The sequence below is a fragment of the Macaca nemestrina genome, chromosome 5 (genome assembly GCF_043159975.1).
Source record: "Macaca nemestrina isolate mMacNem1 chromosome 5, mMacNem.hap1, whole genome shotgun sequence".
In the NCBI taxonomy this organism is placed as follows: Eukaryota; Metazoa; Chordata; class Mammalia; order Primates; family Cercopithecidae; genus Macaca; species Macaca nemestrina.
This window is the reverse complement of record NC_092129.1, coordinates 157,583,820-157,600,693: the sequence shown is the minus strand read 5'-3', so window position 1 is coordinate 157,600,693 and position 16,874 is coordinate 157,583,820. Positions and strand designations below refer to the sequence as shown.

The window sequence follows — 16,874 nt, the reverse complement described above, 5'->3', positions numbered from 1 at the left end:
CAGATACTGCACAGCCTAAATTCAAACTGTTACAATATAATCAAATTTCACCAACCCCAGTCACATCTTCATCTTAGGAGTTTTGATCACTGACTTGCAAATCCCAAAAGTGTGTTTTGAGGTCCTAGGCCACAGGAAGAACCAGCTTGTCCCACAGACCTCTTACAGAGATGGTATTCGCAGTCTATCTAGAGTCCAGCTTCAGATAATATGTACTCCACTGGCAGCACGAGAAATAAATACACAGGAAAATACAATATAGCACAAACCAGGAGCTGAGGGTGAATGAAGATGCTCAGAAACACCCACACTAAAAATTTGCTGAAAAAGCTAAAACATGACAAGCAGCACTGCCTCTGGAAACCAGAAAAATTATATTATTTGATAACAGATCCTAAGCCTGGATGCTGAAGGTGCTTAAAAATGTGCACTGTGTCTGGCTTTCTTTCCATGTATACATTTATTTGACTCTGTAGTAAAATCTCCTCCTCCTTCATGTCCCATATTCATGCAAGCAAATGTTAACAAACTGCCACAGTAGCATTTTAATTAGTGCACATCTTTCTGTCTTCACCACATTATAATCTTTTCTCATTTTGTTCTGCTGATATTTCTATTATGATAAAAGACTTAAGACAAGTAAATACATAGAAATACTTATATACATGTACATGCAAGAATGATTCAAATATATAAACACAGAAACAGAAATACTAAGGGAGGTAGGGCTGGAATTTTTCTTCAACATGTACAATTCAGCATACTTTCAGTTTTCATTTCAACCTTCCTCAGTGGTTTCTGCCCAGCAACTGATGAGAAACACCACCTCTGAGCCAATCAAAAAACTAATTCTTCCAAAGAGAGATTGTTATTATTCCTCAGGATGACCAGACAGTTTCTGCTTTCTTTTTCCTTTCTTCCAGATGGAGATTCAACCATAATAGAAAGAATGGAGAACTATTAACCGCCTTTCTTCAGTGAGCTGTGATTTTCAGAGGGGAATACTAAGAAGTAAGTGGGGGATATTGATTAGAGCCTGCGCTACAATGCCTGCTGAATCATTGAGAGTGGTGAGTGGGCATGCAGGAAGAGTACTCACCCTGAGAAAGGGTGAGGTGCCTGTGTGTGTGTGTGTGTGTGTGTGCGTGCATGCGCACATGGGCAACCACGCACACATGTGGGCACATGGGGAAGAGGCAAGTAGTGCAAAGAATAAAGACCTGCAGATGTTGGGATTTGGTGGAAGAAAACAGAGACAACATAAATGAAGAAATATTCCAACTGCACGTTCTTAAGAACGTATTGTGGTCAGAAAAAGGCAAAAAATCTTTAAAATCTGTTTTGGCCAACTCAAGCCGTCTATTCTAAGAGATTCTAGAAAGAGATGTGCCTTATAGATTCATATGTAAATGTGTTCATTACAGATATATTTATAATATAGAAAAATCTGAACCAGCATACACATACAACAGGCGGGGGATAGACAAACAATACATGGTTCAATCATAAAAGAGATTCCCATGCAGCCTTTAGGAATCATGTTTTTAATGAACGGCAATTATTTATCATTTTAACATCATTAGATCCATACATTAAACCCTGTTTTGTATGATTTAGGTACAGTATCTGTTTTTTCTACTATTAAACATTTCCTCATAACCCAATATATGTGTTTCAATGGACACAATCTATTTCATTGTATGAATATATAATTATTTTTTAAAACTTTCTTAATTTTGGCTATTTCAATTATTTACATTTGGCTACTGTAGATTTTATTATATTTAACAGCCTCAGACATAAACTTTTGTCTTAATTTCTGACTTTTTTTCTCCTTCAACAATAATTCCTATAAGTGGAACTTTTGGGTAAAGCATAAAACTTCTTTTTTTTTAATAGCGTTTCCTTGGTAGAGCATGTAACTTTTTAAAGAAGCTTGCTGTATATATGATCAAAATGCTTCAAGAAGTATTTATGTTTCTACTACCAAAGTATATGATTACAACTACAGATTTTTAATTTTATTGATTAATTTGTAGAAATGAGGATCTCATTATGTTACCCAGGCTGGTCTTAAACTCCTGGTCTCAAGGAATCCTCCCACCTTGACCATCCAAATTGCAAAGATTACAGGCATGAGCCACTACTAAACTTTTATTCCTTTATGCTTTTCTTCATTTGCAATATTGACTATAATCAGGAAGAAAAATATAAACATCCTTTAAAAAGAATGAAAACATATGTCTCACTTTAAGCAGAGCAGAGAAATTGTTAACTTTGAAACCAATGATAATAAAAATGATACCCCTTCTGTAGCAACATAAAGAGCAGTTTTGAGGAACAGAAGATGTGAAACGCAATGTTTAGTCTGGGTGGGTGCAAGATGCAGGTAGGGGTGGAGGATGGCCGGCTGCACAGACCTCTGTTCCAGTGCTTCCTCTTCATCCCTCCCCACATCTGTCTGCAGACCTTGTTTTCAGAGGCCATTCCCAGACTCAGGTGGCCACAGCAGCGGGTGTTATGGCTGCAGACCTCATGCTCCTTTGCTTTGGAAGAAGCTGTTGAGAAGCTAGTATTTACTGAGCAGCTAATATGTTCCAGTCAGTATTATCACTCATAATAATTACTGTTAAGTAGCACATGAAAAATTTTAAATTTAAAGCATTTCAATATTTTAAAAGTAAAGGGAGCAAAAGGCCAAAGTGATCTTTCGCTCACTTAACCTCCGATCTTCAGTTTAGCATGCATCTTTTTAGACTTTTGCAGGCATTTACATCTATAAATATGCAGAAATGTATAGCTTAGCTTTTGTTTTTCAATCGAATCATTAGTATAGTTCTGCAATGTGCTTTTTGACCGCTTAGTGTATCACCATTACCTAGGTTCATGACAATAAATCAACTCTTTTTACCTGCTGCATTGAATTCCCTCTGAGGGATGAGCTGTCATTCCTCTAAGCAGTCTCCTGTTGAGTGGATGGTTCAATTAGTTACCACTTTTATACTTTAAAAATAGTTCTGCAATGCCATTCTCACAGAGGCTTCTCACTGCACCCATGCAAGTACTTTGCTGGACTAGACATCAGAAAGTGGAATTGCTCAACCAATTGTGCACTTTCTAAATTTCATACTTCATGGTATTGTATGAATAAAGAAAGTTCCAGTGGTTTTGTCCCATGAACAAGGTCACACAGCTTGTGAATCTTAGAGCCTTTACCTATAGCTTACCTTCTTTATGTCCTTAACACTAATATAGTAGGCCTCACCCATTGTGGGTGCTCAGTAAATATTTGTTGAATGACTTTATGAAGGGAAGAAAGAAATGATGAGTAAGTCCTGGTCTTAATTTGCAGCTCTCTGATCACTAGCCTTGGATTAAATGTGGTGGGTTCAACCCCTGACTGATTCCAGAGCCCCCACCAGGCAGTCTTCCTGAATCCCACCAGGAGTCCACTGGGCCATGACTTGACCATGGTGATGGCCAAGAGTTGGGGCTTTGAGGAGTCCACAGTGGTGGACACCCACAGTGGTGGATCCCAGTGGAACCAGGGAGCCCAGTAAAGAGGGTCCTGCATGAAACAGAGCAGGATGGCAGAGGGTTGGAAATGGTAGGTGAAGTTTGGGGAAGTGATAGGATTCTGAATATTTTCAAGCAGTACAGTCAAGGATTTCTCAATTGAATAACATGTGCATTATACATAGACATGGTTTTACAGGTAATTTTCCATGTTGAGACTCAAAGGTAAAGACACTGAGGACAGACCTTTTTGGCAGAGGTAAGATCTTCTTTGGTCACCATACTTGAGTTGCCCCTGGGGAAGTGGACGTTTCCATGTGGAATCCTAAAGCTTTTTCTGGGCCATTGTGTCTGTCCCTTACCTTCTGGTGTCTCCTGATATGCAGCACAGATGAAAATGGCAAGTTCCCTGGCCTTTCTTCTGCTCAACTTTCGTGTTTGCCTCCTCTTGGTCCAGCTGCTTACTCCTTGCTCAGGTAGGGAATGATGCAACGCTTGTTTCTGAAGCAGACAATTACCTATGAATGTCCTCATAGAACTTTTTACTCCTTCCCATACCTGGAAGTCCATTCCAACCTGAAGGATCACCTGTCACAAAGAGACAAAGGGTGCTTCTGTTAGGATTGGTTTCCCCTCAAAGTTCTCTGCACCTCGCCTTCCCTGTCTGAGAAGTACCCTTCCTCTCACGACCCCAACTCCAACACCCACTGACAGAACCTCCCTCTGTGCCGACAGCTCAGTTTGCTGTGCTTGGACCCCATGGGCCCATCCTGGCCATGGTAGGTGAAGACGTTGATCTGCCCTGTCACCTGTTCCCGACCATGAGTGCAGAGACTATGGAGCTGAGGTGGGTGAGTTCCAGCCTAAGGCAGGTGGTGAACGTGTATTCAGATGGAAAGGAAGTGGAAGACAGGCAGAGTGCACCGTATCGTGGGAGAACTTCGATTCTACGGGATGGCATCACTGCAGGGAAGGCTGCTCTCCGAATACACAACGTCACAGCCTCTGACAGTGGAAAGTACTTGTGTTATTTCCAAGATGGTGACTTCTATGAAAAAGCCCTGGTGGAGCTGAAGGTTGCAGGTGAGCCTCCAGGTTTGGTTCTGAGAACATTTCTCTGTAGGATCTAGAGCAGAGGCAGAGTCCCTCTTCCAAAAGCACTGCAGACACTCCTGGCTGATCACTAGCAATTGACTGCACTGCCTTCCAACTTAGCTTTCCTGAGGCCCTTAAGAAAGACACACTCCTTCTTTAGAAAGAATTCCTGCTATACCATACATGCTCAAGTAAACAACTCCCTCCCGCTGGAGACCAGAGATATAAGGGAAATGAAGGACGAAGGATAGGAAGCATTAGAAATCACCTCTTCAGTGACTGGTACACAGTCATTTTGGTTTAGTTGTGTAACAGACGGCTTCTGTTGTGTCTCCAAGTGCACACTACCATGGGCCCTGGGAGGTGGAATAGTGACTGTATCTGCTGCCAGTGTTTTCCAATCAGTGACTCCCAGAAACATTTTTGTAGTAGAATGAGGCATGTTTCTTACTTGTTGCAGTGAGGAAGAACACACATCATGGGAGCTTTGGCAGTATCTCAGTAAGGAAGTTTTAGAGCAGACTTATTATACAATGTGGGCTTCTGTTAGGGGATTTGGGGGATGGTTTATAGACTTAGCACTCTGCTCTGGATGAGATACTGTCGGGAAGGTGTCGGGAGACGAATTCTACGAGTGGGAGCCTTAATCAAGCTTATCCAGGAGGAAGGAGACTAGGGTGAAACTAAAGCTGTAACTGATGAAGAGGCAGAAATTCCTTATTGCCGATGGGGGATGTTCGGTCATTGTTGTGGTTTGGACAATGTTCATGTTTTTCTCTGCACTCACACATGATGTGGGGTGGTCTTGTATTTCCCATGATCTGTCACAGTGATAAAGTACTATTGTTTGTGTTCTGTGAAATTGTTCATGTTCAACAGGAGGATACCAAGACCTGGTGTCAGGTTCCAGATGCCGAGGACAGCTTTTTTCTTTCTCAGTGCAATCCCTTGCCTCATGGCTTCTGGTTGGGTTTGGTTTAAGGGGAGCTATAGAAGACAATGGTAGGAAGAAGAGAAAAGGGAGAGGTCTGGGTGCTTATTCCCTGGCTTCCTGACTGCAAGATACCCTCAGGCTGGCTACATTGCCTTGCTGAAGGTCACAGGTCAACTCAAGAAAGTCCTCAATGCATCAATCTCTTCTTTTATGTCTACGGAACACATCCCTCTTCTCCTCCCTCTGGTAATTGGGGTGGGTGGGAATAGCCCCACCTTACTGACCCTGGGATACTGCACTAGCCCATTTAATTTTCTTCTCATCATGACCACACTTGTGTAAATAACTCCTGAATGAAATCTTTCTAGAATTATCAAATGTGAGTCTGCCATTGATTCCTATTGAGACTCTCCCTGATACAGGAGTTCTCAAGAATTTATGTCAATTTAACCTTCCACAGCATTGGGTTCTGATCTTCACATTGAAGTGAAGGGTTATGAGGATGGAGGGATCCATCTGGAGTGCAGGTCCACTGGCTGGTACCCACAACCCCAAATACAGTGGAGCAACACCAAGGGACAGCACATCCCGGCTGTGAAAGCACCTGTGGTTGCAGATGGAGTGGGCCTGTATGCAGTAGCAGCATCCGTGATCATGAGAGGCAGCTCTGGGGAGGGTGTATCCTGCATCATCAGAAATTCCCTCCTCGGCCTGGAAAAGACAGCCAGCATTTCCATCACAGGTCGGTACCCTGCTTGGCCTCAGCTTTACTGAGCTGAGCTGTGGCAGTTGATGAAAGGGAATGTGTGAGTCTCTACTGTGCGAGTCTCTGCGGTCAACCTGGGTCTCTGCACTCCGTGTAAGGCTCAAAGCAGGGACCTGGAGGCCACTCCCTGCTCCAGAGGAGCTTCCCCACTCCACAGAGCTGTTCACGCCACAAACATTTACTGATCACTTCCTGTCTGACAGAAACAGAAAGTGTGACAGGCAGTGGGAATTGGGGAGAAACGTTAAGATAAGCTCCTTATGTAAAGTCAAATGACAAAATGGGAAAACATATATTTACAAACTCATAGAGAAAGAGCTAATCTTTTTGAAACAGAAGATTCTGAAAACTGAGTAAAAAATGTTAAAGGTCCAGAATTGTTAATTTACAGGAAAGGAAATAACCCACAAAAGGGTGTTCTATCTCACTCATTAGGGAAACATATAGGAAATCATTTTTCACTTATGATACTGGCAAAACTCAAAACCACAATGCCTTGCTTGATAACCCATGGTTATGGCAGGAATGTAGGAAGGCAGTGATTCTCAGTCATTTGGTCGTGTCACTTGTATTTTTGGTGTGCATTAGCTCAAGCTCTATTGGGGGATCTATCCAAACTACACATTTATTGATCCAAAATTCCAGTTCTGGGATGCGCTTCCATTTGTATGAGATGATCCATGTAAAAGGTTTCTGGGTTTTTTTTGTTTGTTTGTTGATTGTTTGTTTGTTTGTTTGGTTTTGGAGAGGGAGTCTCACTCTTCTGCCCAGGCTGGAGTGCAATGGTGCAATCTCAGCTTACTGCAACCTCCTCCTCTTCAATTCAAGAGATCCTCCTGTCTCAGCCTCCCCTAGCTGGCCAAGCATGCACCACCACAACTGGCCAATTTTTATATTTTTGCTAGAGATGTGGTTTCACCATGTTGGCCAAGCTGGTTTCAAACTCCCGACCCCAATGGATCTGCCTGTCTCAGCCTCCCAAGGTGCTGGGATTACAAGTGCGAGTCACCAGCCTAGCCTGTAAGAAGTTTCTTGATTATGATTGTAAAACGTTAGAAGCTATACAGATGCTAACTGATGGTGAACTTCCATACAAGGGAATACTGCCCAGTTGTGAAAGAAAAGAGATAATTCTCTATATACTAATGTGGAAAGATCTCCAAGACACACTTTACACAGAAGAGTGAGATGCAGAGTGATGTGTATAGAATGTTATTTTTAGTTTAAACAAGAGGAAAAATAGGAACATATTTTAATGGACTTTTCTAGTTCTTGATTGTGTTATTTAATTTACATTTTTAAAATTTAACAAGCGATTTTGTAACCCTCACTGTACATCAGGCACTTTATTTACTTATTTAGAGACAAAGCCTCACTCTGCCACCCAGGCTGGAATGCTGTGGACAATCTTGACTCACCGCAAGTTCTGCTTCCCGGGCTGAAGCAATTCTACAGCCTCAGCCTCCCTAGTAGTTGGGATTACAGAAACATGCCATTACATCCAGCTAATTTTTGTAATTTTAGTAAACATGGGTTTTCACCATGTTGGCCAAGCTGGTCTCGAACTCCTGACCTCAAGTGGTCTGCCTGCCTTGGCCTCACAAAGTGCTGGGATTACAGGCATGAGCCACCGTGCCAAGCCCATCAGACCCTTTATAAGTATTAATTTAATTCTTCTAACCTCAGGAGATGGGTATTATCATTACCCTCATTTAATAGAATAGGCCACTACAAACAGAGAGATTATATAAGTAGTCCAACATCACACTGCTAGTCACATGGGGGAGACACCATTTAAACCCATGCCCTCTGACTCCACAGTTTATGTCCCTAAGCAGCATATTAAGTGAACCAAGGAGAAGTTAATACATGGAGGGAGGGAGTACTAGGTAGATGGGAGAGTTGCATGACTCTACGTGTACGTCATTTTTATGTAAATGTGTTACTGGTTGAAAAAATACTTAGAAAAAAATGAGTATGACTCTGCCCAAGTTAATTTCCATATGAGAGGCAGACATCTCAAGATAGTAACAGTAGTAGCTTATAGTGAGGGTTTACCAAAGTGTTCTCTACAGTCCTCTGAGACTTTAGGGAGAGGGCACTTATTTAACCTAATGAGATAGATTCCATGCCCCCAACCTGGGCTGAGCAGCTAAAGCTTGGGGTGCTAAGGTTGGGGAGGCTGAGTGCACCAGCGCCCATGACTCACAGCTCTCCCTTTCACAGACCCCTTCTTCAGGAACGCCCAGCCCTGGATCGCAGCCCTGGCAGGGACCCTGCCTATCTCACTGCTGCTTCTCGCAGGAGCCAGTTACTTCTTGTGGAGACAACAGAAGGAAAAAATTGCCCTGTCCAGGGAGACAGAAAGAGAGCGAGAGATGAAAGAAATGGGATATGCTGCAACAAAGCAGGAAATAAGCCTAAGAGGTATCCAAAGCGAACAGAGAATCTAAGCCCCAGGCTTGCATGCCCAGCCTGAAGATCTCACCCCCATACCCGTCCTGGCGCTGCATCATGTTTAAGGTTTATTTTCCCGAAATCCCCCTCACCCATAACTGTTCTTTTTTTTTTTTTTTCTCTCTCTCTCTCTTTTTGCTTATTTTTCAGAGAAGCTCCAGGAGGAACTCAGTAAGTTCCCATTCCCCCAGAGATCCAGGCATGTCTTCTTATCCCCACTTTGAGCACCTTGATAACTGTTCCTTCCCTGTTCATTCCATTGCAGAGTGGAGAAAAATCCAGTACATGGCTCGTGAGTGACTCTGACATTTTCTCTGAATTTGAATCTAGGACTCTCTTCTGCTTGGAAATTTTCCAGCCCATAAGTCTTTGCCCAGGATTGAAAACTGGTTAGATCCCCTTACTCAGGAAAAGAAAATAAGTGTGGCTCTTTGGAGAAACCACCCAGAAGGAGTCTCTCTCTTCTCTCTCTCTCTCTAAGAAAAGAAAAAGAGATCTTCCATCTCTTTGTACTAGGGGCCACAGACATTTATGCCCTAAAAAGCACTGAGGAATATCCAGGGGTGCACTTCAAAAGGGAGAGGGAAGAGAAGGATGAGGTGTATTTTCTATGGCAGGAACCTTACATATTGTTTTCCATAATCTAGAGGAGGTTGAAAGGAAAACAAGAAGGGAAGATTTAAGAGATAAGAAAATCAGAAAAGAGAGCAGGAGAAAAGTGTGTCTAATAAAGAGGAGTAGCTACAGTGGCTCAGTTCCTACAGATTTATCATAACTGCTTTCAAAACTAGTCCCTGAAATTGTGCATTAAATTTCCCAAATTCTTTTTAGAGCAAGGTAGGAAATGATACAGATTGAGAAGGATGGATCTTGTACTCCTAGACATTCACATATAGACATGGTGAAACCTATGCCCAGGCACAGGAGTATAGACAGATTCAAAATAGATTAGGTGGGTTCCATTGGGAAGGAACTCTCACAGTGACTGCATTGCCACTAGCATTCAGCCAGTGTTCCCGGACTGGATATTAAGAAGAAGAGGTGAAGAGAGAATTCAGCATGCAGAGTGAGACCATAGGGAAGGGTGGAATGGTCAAAAAGAAAGACTAGATGGACGCGAAAGGAAGGGGAAGGGACCAACAGAGCAAAGGCAGTGTTCATGTGACATCTCTGTCTTTCTTTCATTGTAGGGGGAGAGAAGTCTTTGGCCTATCATGGTGAGTGAGCCTGATGCTCTCGGGGTTTGCCGGGTCATGTACCATGAACATTTCAACCTTTTCTCTGCTGTGACTCATTGACGTTCTCAGTTGGATTAATCAGTTCTAACCCATAGACCCAATCTTGCATGGTACGGGGTTGACTTCTGCTTTTTTGGAGCCTCTGAGAGACTCCTGACCCTGCACATGCCCAGGCAAAGCATAGCCGTGCAGCCTGCACCCCTCATGACATTGTTTAGAAGGTGCCACCTCTGATCCATCAGACCTGTACAGGAGGGAGGCTGAACCCTAGAAGAGACGCTGAAGAAAAGGAGAGAAAACGTGTAGTGAAAGGAGAATCGAGTGGAGAAAAAACAAAACTACTGACCTTTTTCTTATCTGTGTCTCCTTCCTTTCAGAATGGAAAATGGCCCTCTTCAAGCCTGGTGAGTAAATCACTGTATGTTCCCTGGACCAACAACCTGAGGGACCGTATGCCTTTTTCCTCCTCCAACTCTTGTGATTTGGGGAAGAAAACTTCCCTTGACTAAGAGAGTTTGGGATAGACAACATTAAATCCCAATCTGAAAAGTGGGCCCATCTCCAAGACCCTTCCTGCTAAGAGCCCGGGGAACCAGAAAGAATTGCTCTCTTGGGCTTCCTCAGACCTTCCTGGGAAGGAAGACACATAAAGGGTGGAGATGAGGGGAAGGAGACACACACTGAGTGATACTGCAGGGAGAGTGAGGGTGGAAATGCCAAGGAGAGGAAGCGATGCCTGCCCAAAGAACTTTGCCCTTCCTAGGCTTCTCATGCCACCTACCGCCTGTGTCACCTCAAAGGATTTAATGCTTCTGAGCTTTGGCCTCCACATTTTTAAACGAAAATTGCAATCTGTGTTTTGTTGGGGTTGAGGTGAAGACTGAAGGAATAATAAATATCCATTGGTTAAAAACCTAGTTAGAAAGAGATGACGTGTTCACACTGCATGGTTGAAGAAGGTTTGCAGAAAGGAGGGTTAAGGGAAAGCAACAAGGAAAAGTGCAGTGCCCCCATGGTTCCCAACATTGGGGAGCTGTCTCCACTCCTAGGGAGGGGAGGCAGTTACTGGAACCCAGAGAAAAGTAGCACAAAGACAGGGCTTCCTGAGAAGAGTCATCAGGCCTTGTTAGAGCCACACCAGCTGCTGCTGGCAGGGAGGAAGCAGGAAAATAAACGGTGTGTCTCTCCTTTCTGTCTCCTTCCAATCTTCTATCAGGGCCTCCCATTGGCCAAACCCAACAGCAAACCAGAGGACAAGGGAGCCCAGTGGCACTGTCCTTAGAGTACAGATTCCTGGGGCCCAGAAGAGGGTGGAGAAAGCTGAAGGTTGGAGAGTGAATCTGGGGCCCCCCACAGAGCCCAGCACAGAGACTGCCTTGCAGCTATTAGAACATCAGGAGCTTCCTTCACGCCCTGCCGTGGGCTGAATAAATGATTCCCCTACGCTAGAGATTCATATTTTTATCCCCATTTTTCAGGTGAGGAAATGCTTCAGATGAGGCTCCAACTTATTAAATAAATTGGATGTACAGAAAAATAGACTGCAGAAAAGGGGAACTCATTTAGTTCATGAGTGGTAGAGTGAAGATTGAAAAGTAACCTCTGATTATAAAGCATTCAGGGGCAGAGTCAATGTGGGGAGGGAAACAAGAAAAATGTAGCAAGAGGATCCTTGTTGCTTCCTGGGGCAGCATCAGGGTATTGGATTAGGCAGATACTGACCTTACTTTCATTTCCCCTCTGGACACAAGACCCCTTGAGCTTTCTCCCACGACACTGATGAGACAGTCAAATTCAGGGCAGGCTAGGGACTCCAGGTTCTGTAAGGACCTCCTCAGCATGGTCCAGGCCTTGCATGCTGAGGCTCTGAAATCCAGGAAAAATGGCTGACCCCATGGACACCTCCTCAAACTCTCTGCAGCGGATGTGATTCTGGATCCAGACACCGCAAATGCCATCCTCCTTGTTTCTGAGGACCAGAGGAGTGTGCAGCGTGCCGAAGAGCCGCGGGATCTTCCAGACAACCCTGAGAGATTTGAATGGCGTTACTGTGTGCTTGGCCGTGAAAACTTCACATCAGGGAGACATTTCTGGGAAGTGGAAGTGGGGGACAGAAAAGAGTGGCATATTGGGGTGTGTAGTAAAAACGTGGAGAGGAAAAAAGGTTGGGTCAAAATGACACCAGAGAATGGATACTGGACCATGGGGCTGACTGATGGGAATAAGTATCGGGCTCTCACTGATCCCAGAACAAACTTGAAACTTCCTGAGCCCCCTTGGAAAGTGGGAATCTTCCTGGATTATGAGACTGGAGATATCTCATTCTACAATGCCACGGATGGATCTCATATCTACACCTTTCCGCACACCTCTTTCTCTGAGCCTCTGTATCCTGTATTCAGAATTTTGACCTTGGAGCCCACTGCCCTGACCATTTGCCCAACACCAAAACAAGTAGAGAGTTCCCCCGATCCTGGCCTAGTGCCTGATCATTCCCTGGAGACACCAGTGGCCCCGGATTTAGCTAATGAAAGTGGGGAGCCTCAGGCTGAAGCAACATCTCTGCTTCTCCCTGCCCACCCTGGAGTTGATGGCCTCCCCCTCCACAACAACCAATCAGAACCATAAAGCTACAGGCACGCACTGAAGCACTTTACTGATATTCATTCAATTATTCCATATGACAGTTGTTTGAGTTTGGTACCACCTATTGTCCCTTTATACAAATAAGGAAACTGGGGTGCAGAAAGGTGAATTAACTTTACAAAGTAGACATGACTAGTGAACAACAGAGCTGGGATTTAAACAGCAATAGCTAATATTAACAGACAATTTAAACTGTTCCGAGTGCTGTGTTGTACGCTTTGGTGGATGTCACTCCTTTGAACGTCACAACACCCCATGGGGTGGTCTCATTTTGCAAGTATGAAAGCTGAGGCAGGGCAACGTTAAGTAACTTACATAACTCCTACGGTAATTTGTGTAGTTAGGAGATGTTCAGCCTCAGTCCCTGGCTAATTGCCCATTCTTTTCCAGCCTGATTTTTTTGCCTGGGAAGAGCCCCCATGTAGCCCTGAGGTTTTCTTCCCAGAACAGCACCAGGGTAGAGATAATTGTAAGTGGTTGTGGAGTTGACACCCCTATTGACTCCTTCCCAGCTGATTATCAGAGCCTTAGACACAACACTCCTTAGATTAGCTCTGCAGAGTGTCTTGGTTGAGAGAATAACCTCATAGTACCCACATGACATGTGACTTGGAAAGAGACTAGAGGCCACACTTGATAAATCACGTGAAAGAGATGTGTGCCCATCCAACAAATGTGATAAGTGATTGCACAGCCAGAGCCAGCCTTCCTACAGTCAAGGTTTCCAGGCAGAACAAATACCCTAAAGACTCTCTGTGATATAGGAAATTTGGATGAAGGAAGCTAGAAGAATTACAGGGATGGTTTTAATCCCACTATGGACTCAGTCTTCTGGAAATAGGTCTGTCCACCCTGATCATTGGTGGATGTTAAACCCATATTCCTTTCAACTGATGCCTGCTAGGGAAAACTACTCCTCATTGTCATCACTATTAATGCTCACCACTGTATCCCCTCTACTTGGCAAGTGGTTGTCAAGTTCTAGCTGTTTAATAAAGTGTTAATAATGCTTACTCTTCAACTTGGCTTTTTCTAGACTGTGGTGTCTACTCAGCACAGTAAAGTAAAGTAGTCTGCACACTCACTGCACTCACCACAGTCTCAGTTTACCTCACTGCAGCATTTTCACAAAACCCTTATTGGATATATTCTCTTTGTTCTACTCCCAGGCTGGAGTACAGTGGCACAATCTCAGCTCACTGCAACCTCTGCCTCTCAGGTTCAAGTGATTCTCCTGCCTCAGTCTCCCAAGTAGCTGGGACTACAGGTGCGTGCAACCACACCCAGCTAATTTTTTGTATTTTTAGTACAGACAGGATTTCCCCATGTTGTCCAGGATGGTCTCAATCTCCTGACCTCGTGATCCACCCACCTCGGCCTCCCAAAGTGCTGAGATTACAGGCATGAGCCACCGCGCCTCGCCTCAGAAATTCATAAACTTAAAGCAACACAAATGTATTATCTCACTGTTCTGTAGGTGAGAAGTCAGTCCCACAGGGATCTCACCAGGCTAGAATCAAGGTGTCTGCAGGCTGGATTCCTTTCTGGAGTCTCTAAGGAAGAATCTGTTTCCTTGCTTATTCAGACTGTTGTCCGAATCAGATCCTTTCATCTATAGGACTGAGGTCCCAGTTGTTTCCTGGTTTTTACCCATTTCTAGAGGCTGCCACACTCTGGCTCCTAGCTCCCTTCCTCCATCTTCAAAGCAGTAACAGTGCATTGAGGCTCATCTCCTAGATCTTTTTCTCTATTGTATCTCTCTGATTCTTTTTACCTCCTCCTTTTTTTTTTTTCCTTCCTTCTTTGACAAGGACTCGCTTTGTCACCCAGACTGAAGTGCAGTGGCGTGATCTCGGCTCACCACATACTTTGTCCCCTGGGCTCAAGCAATTCACCCACCTTAGCTTCCCAAGTAGCTGGGACCACAGGCCCACATCACCATGCCGGAGTATTTTCCTGTAGAGACAGGGTCTCGCCAAGTTGCCCAGGCTGGTCTCAAACTCCTGAGCTCAAGAAATCTACCCACCTTGGTCTCCCAAAGTGCTGGGGTTATAGGCATGAGCCACTGCGCTCAGTCTGCCTTTTACTTTTAAAGACTCCTATGATTAAACTGAGATCACCCAGACAATTTAGAATAATCTTTCTATTTTAAGGTCCATAACCTTAATTCTGTGTAAAATTCATTTTACCGTGTTATACATTCTTTTCATAAGTTTCGTAGTGGATATAGCTCAAAGGGTGGGTAGGGGGAGTACTATTCAGCTCACCACACTGATTTGGGAAGTGATCCCAGGAAACACAAGTGCAGAAACAAATTGAGAAATGAAAGAAAGCCACTTACATGACAAATGGGATAACGGGTTCACTCATGAGTCAGTTACCATGTGGATAACTTGGCTCAATCCCTTTTAGGACTCCGTAAGAAACCATGTTAAATGTGTGATATAGCTCAGAATCTTCCTAAGGACTACAGGGCCTGAGACTTTATCTCCACTTCCCATCCTCCTTTGCTTGAATTGGTTGAAGGTTGGCCTGGGAGTGTTAATTCTAACGCACTTTAAGATTGGGCTATGTAACTGCAGAAAAGCAACTATCATGGGTGTGATAAAGCTCACAGGCAAAGGAGAAGGGAAATACTCACTGGAGGTGGGGAGGTTGTCATCCTTGCAGAAAACTGTGCCTTAGCTATTGGCAAACTGTGATAGGCCAAGAGAATATGGGATGGGACATCAACAGTGCCTGTTCTAAGGGCTCTGCCTCTGAGAATATAGTGAACACCTTTCAAGGTCTCTCTACCCTCCCTGTACCATATTTAGCAATAGTGACCTCTTCTCTTCCAATACATGTCCATATCACGTGGCCCTGCAGCCTCACCACATGGACTGGGTCTGGGATGGACACCTGACCCAGGCTAGGCCAGAGGACCAAGTGACATGTGACCAGTTACACCTGTAGCAGATGTGCATGGGAGCTGTGGGAAGAACTGTTCCATTCATGGTGTGGAGTAAACGATGGTGGATTGCAGAGAGAACACCAAGGCCGATGAGCAGAGAGAAGGCTACAAGATGGAAAGAATTTAGGCAAATTTCTTGTGTTTGGTTCTTTTAGAAACTCAGTATCATTTCTTCTCTTTGAAAAAAATTGTTCTTTTGAGGCAAGATAAATGTACTCATTAATATTGCTATAGTCCTGATATTCAGAAGCTTACGCAACTATTATAATATGTTCAGTGATTCTGTGGGTCAAGAATCTAGAATTTGAACAGGGCAGAGTAGGAATGGATTTTTTGTGTGCCAAGATGTCTAGGCCTCCCCTGGGAGTACTCCATAGCTGGAGATGACACACCCATATTACCTTCAAAGACGGTAGTTTATTGCAAAGCAAAAGGGAATCAGTGCTCACCCTGTGTCCTGGTTCTTCCAGGGTTGGCAGGTCCATAAAGAACCTTGCTGAAGTAACCCTTCCTGTCTCTATCCCTCCTACTACAGAGCATGATTGGGTTAGGTTGTTACTATCTAACCGGGCACACCCCAGTAGAACTTGATTTCTTTCTAAGCTACCCCATCTTCAACTGATCCTCTTTCTTGTCAGAACACACATGTTTCCCTCTGGCTCAGATCAACTTTGGCAGAGGCTGAGGCCTGGCTTAGCTGGATGCTTCTGGCAAAAGGGCTGCTTCAAAGCCCTGGGCCTTATTTCTTCAGGTAAAAAAATATAAAGTCAGATCTCATCCTGGCTGACCATGCTCTTAGACCCTTGCATCCTTCTCTTCTGCCTCTTCTCAACAGCTGCCCAGTCCTGTTTGGAATGTTCTAATACTGATGTATTTACCCTCATGAGCCACTCAACCCAGAATCTTATTTGAATGATAATCCAGAAACATCAGGTCATGTGTGAGACTACTGTATGAGAAAGAGAAAGTTTAAGGGTCAGTTCAATGGAAAAAATAGTTCTCCGAGCTTTCTTTAGTTTCTCATCAAAGAGCTTTCTCTGCAGAAGGAACCTACTGGTTCCTCCTTCCCAGTCCTAGAAATCCTGACCTAGAGTGGTTTAATCCTACTAGCACCTCTCTCTTGCACTCTGGTGCCAAATGACTCCAGGAACTGGGCCATAATGTGGTGGGAATGACCTTACACTGAGCATGTCACACATGCATTGAACAACAGCTGAAAGCAGAGCTTAGAGCTTAGAGCTGGGCCCTGTAAGGTGAGAGGAATCACAT

General features: G+C 44.1%; 1 protein-coding gene across 4 annotated transcripts; it reads left to right on the top strand.

Moving 5' to 3' along the window:
* Positions 1-845: 845 nt before the first annotated feature.
* LOC105482605 (butyrophilin subfamily 3 member A3) lies at positions 846-13,673 on the top strand. 4 transcript variants are annotated; one of them, XM_011742812.3, is made up of 11 exons: positions 846-1,011; positions 3,716-3,775; positions 3,903-3,992; positions 4,252-4,599; positions 6,006-6,287; positions 8,538-8,738; positions 8,919-8,939; positions 9,034-9,060; positions 9,959-9,985; positions 10,384-10,410; positions 11,485-11,921. In XM_011742812.3, exons 3-11 carry the CDS (start codon positions 3,908-3,910, stop codon positions 11,523-11,525), a joined length of 1,059 nt encoding a protein of 352 aa, XP_011741114.1. In that variant the 5' UTR covers positions 846-1,011; positions 3,716-3,775; positions 3,903-3,907; the 3' UTR covers positions 11,526-11,921. The 4 variants fall into 4 exon arrangements, with proteins under 4 accessions (XP_011741114.1, XP_024648784.1, XP_011741110.2 ...); XM_024793016.2 differs by lacking the exon at positions 11,485-11,921 and adding an exon at positions 11,223-11,478; XM_011742804.3 differs by lacking the exon at positions 11,485-11,921 and adding an exon at positions 11,928-13,673 and having other exon boundaries at positions 849-1,011.
* Positions 13,674-16,874: the final 3,201 nt, after the last annotated feature.

Coding starts and splice junctions, on each gene's coding strand:
- LOC105482605 (XM_011742804.3), top strand. CDS start 3,908: ATGAAAATGGCAAGTTCCCTGGCCTTTCTTCTGCTCAACTTTCGTGTT. Junction 8,739..8,918: donor GCAGGAAATAAGCCTAAGAG/GTATCCAAAGCG, acceptor CTTATTTTTCAG/AGAAGCTCCAGGAGGAACTC. Junction 9,986..10,383: donor GAAGTCTTTGGCCTATCATG/GTGAGTGAGCCT, acceptor CCTTCCTTTCAG/AATGGAAAATGGCCCTCTTC.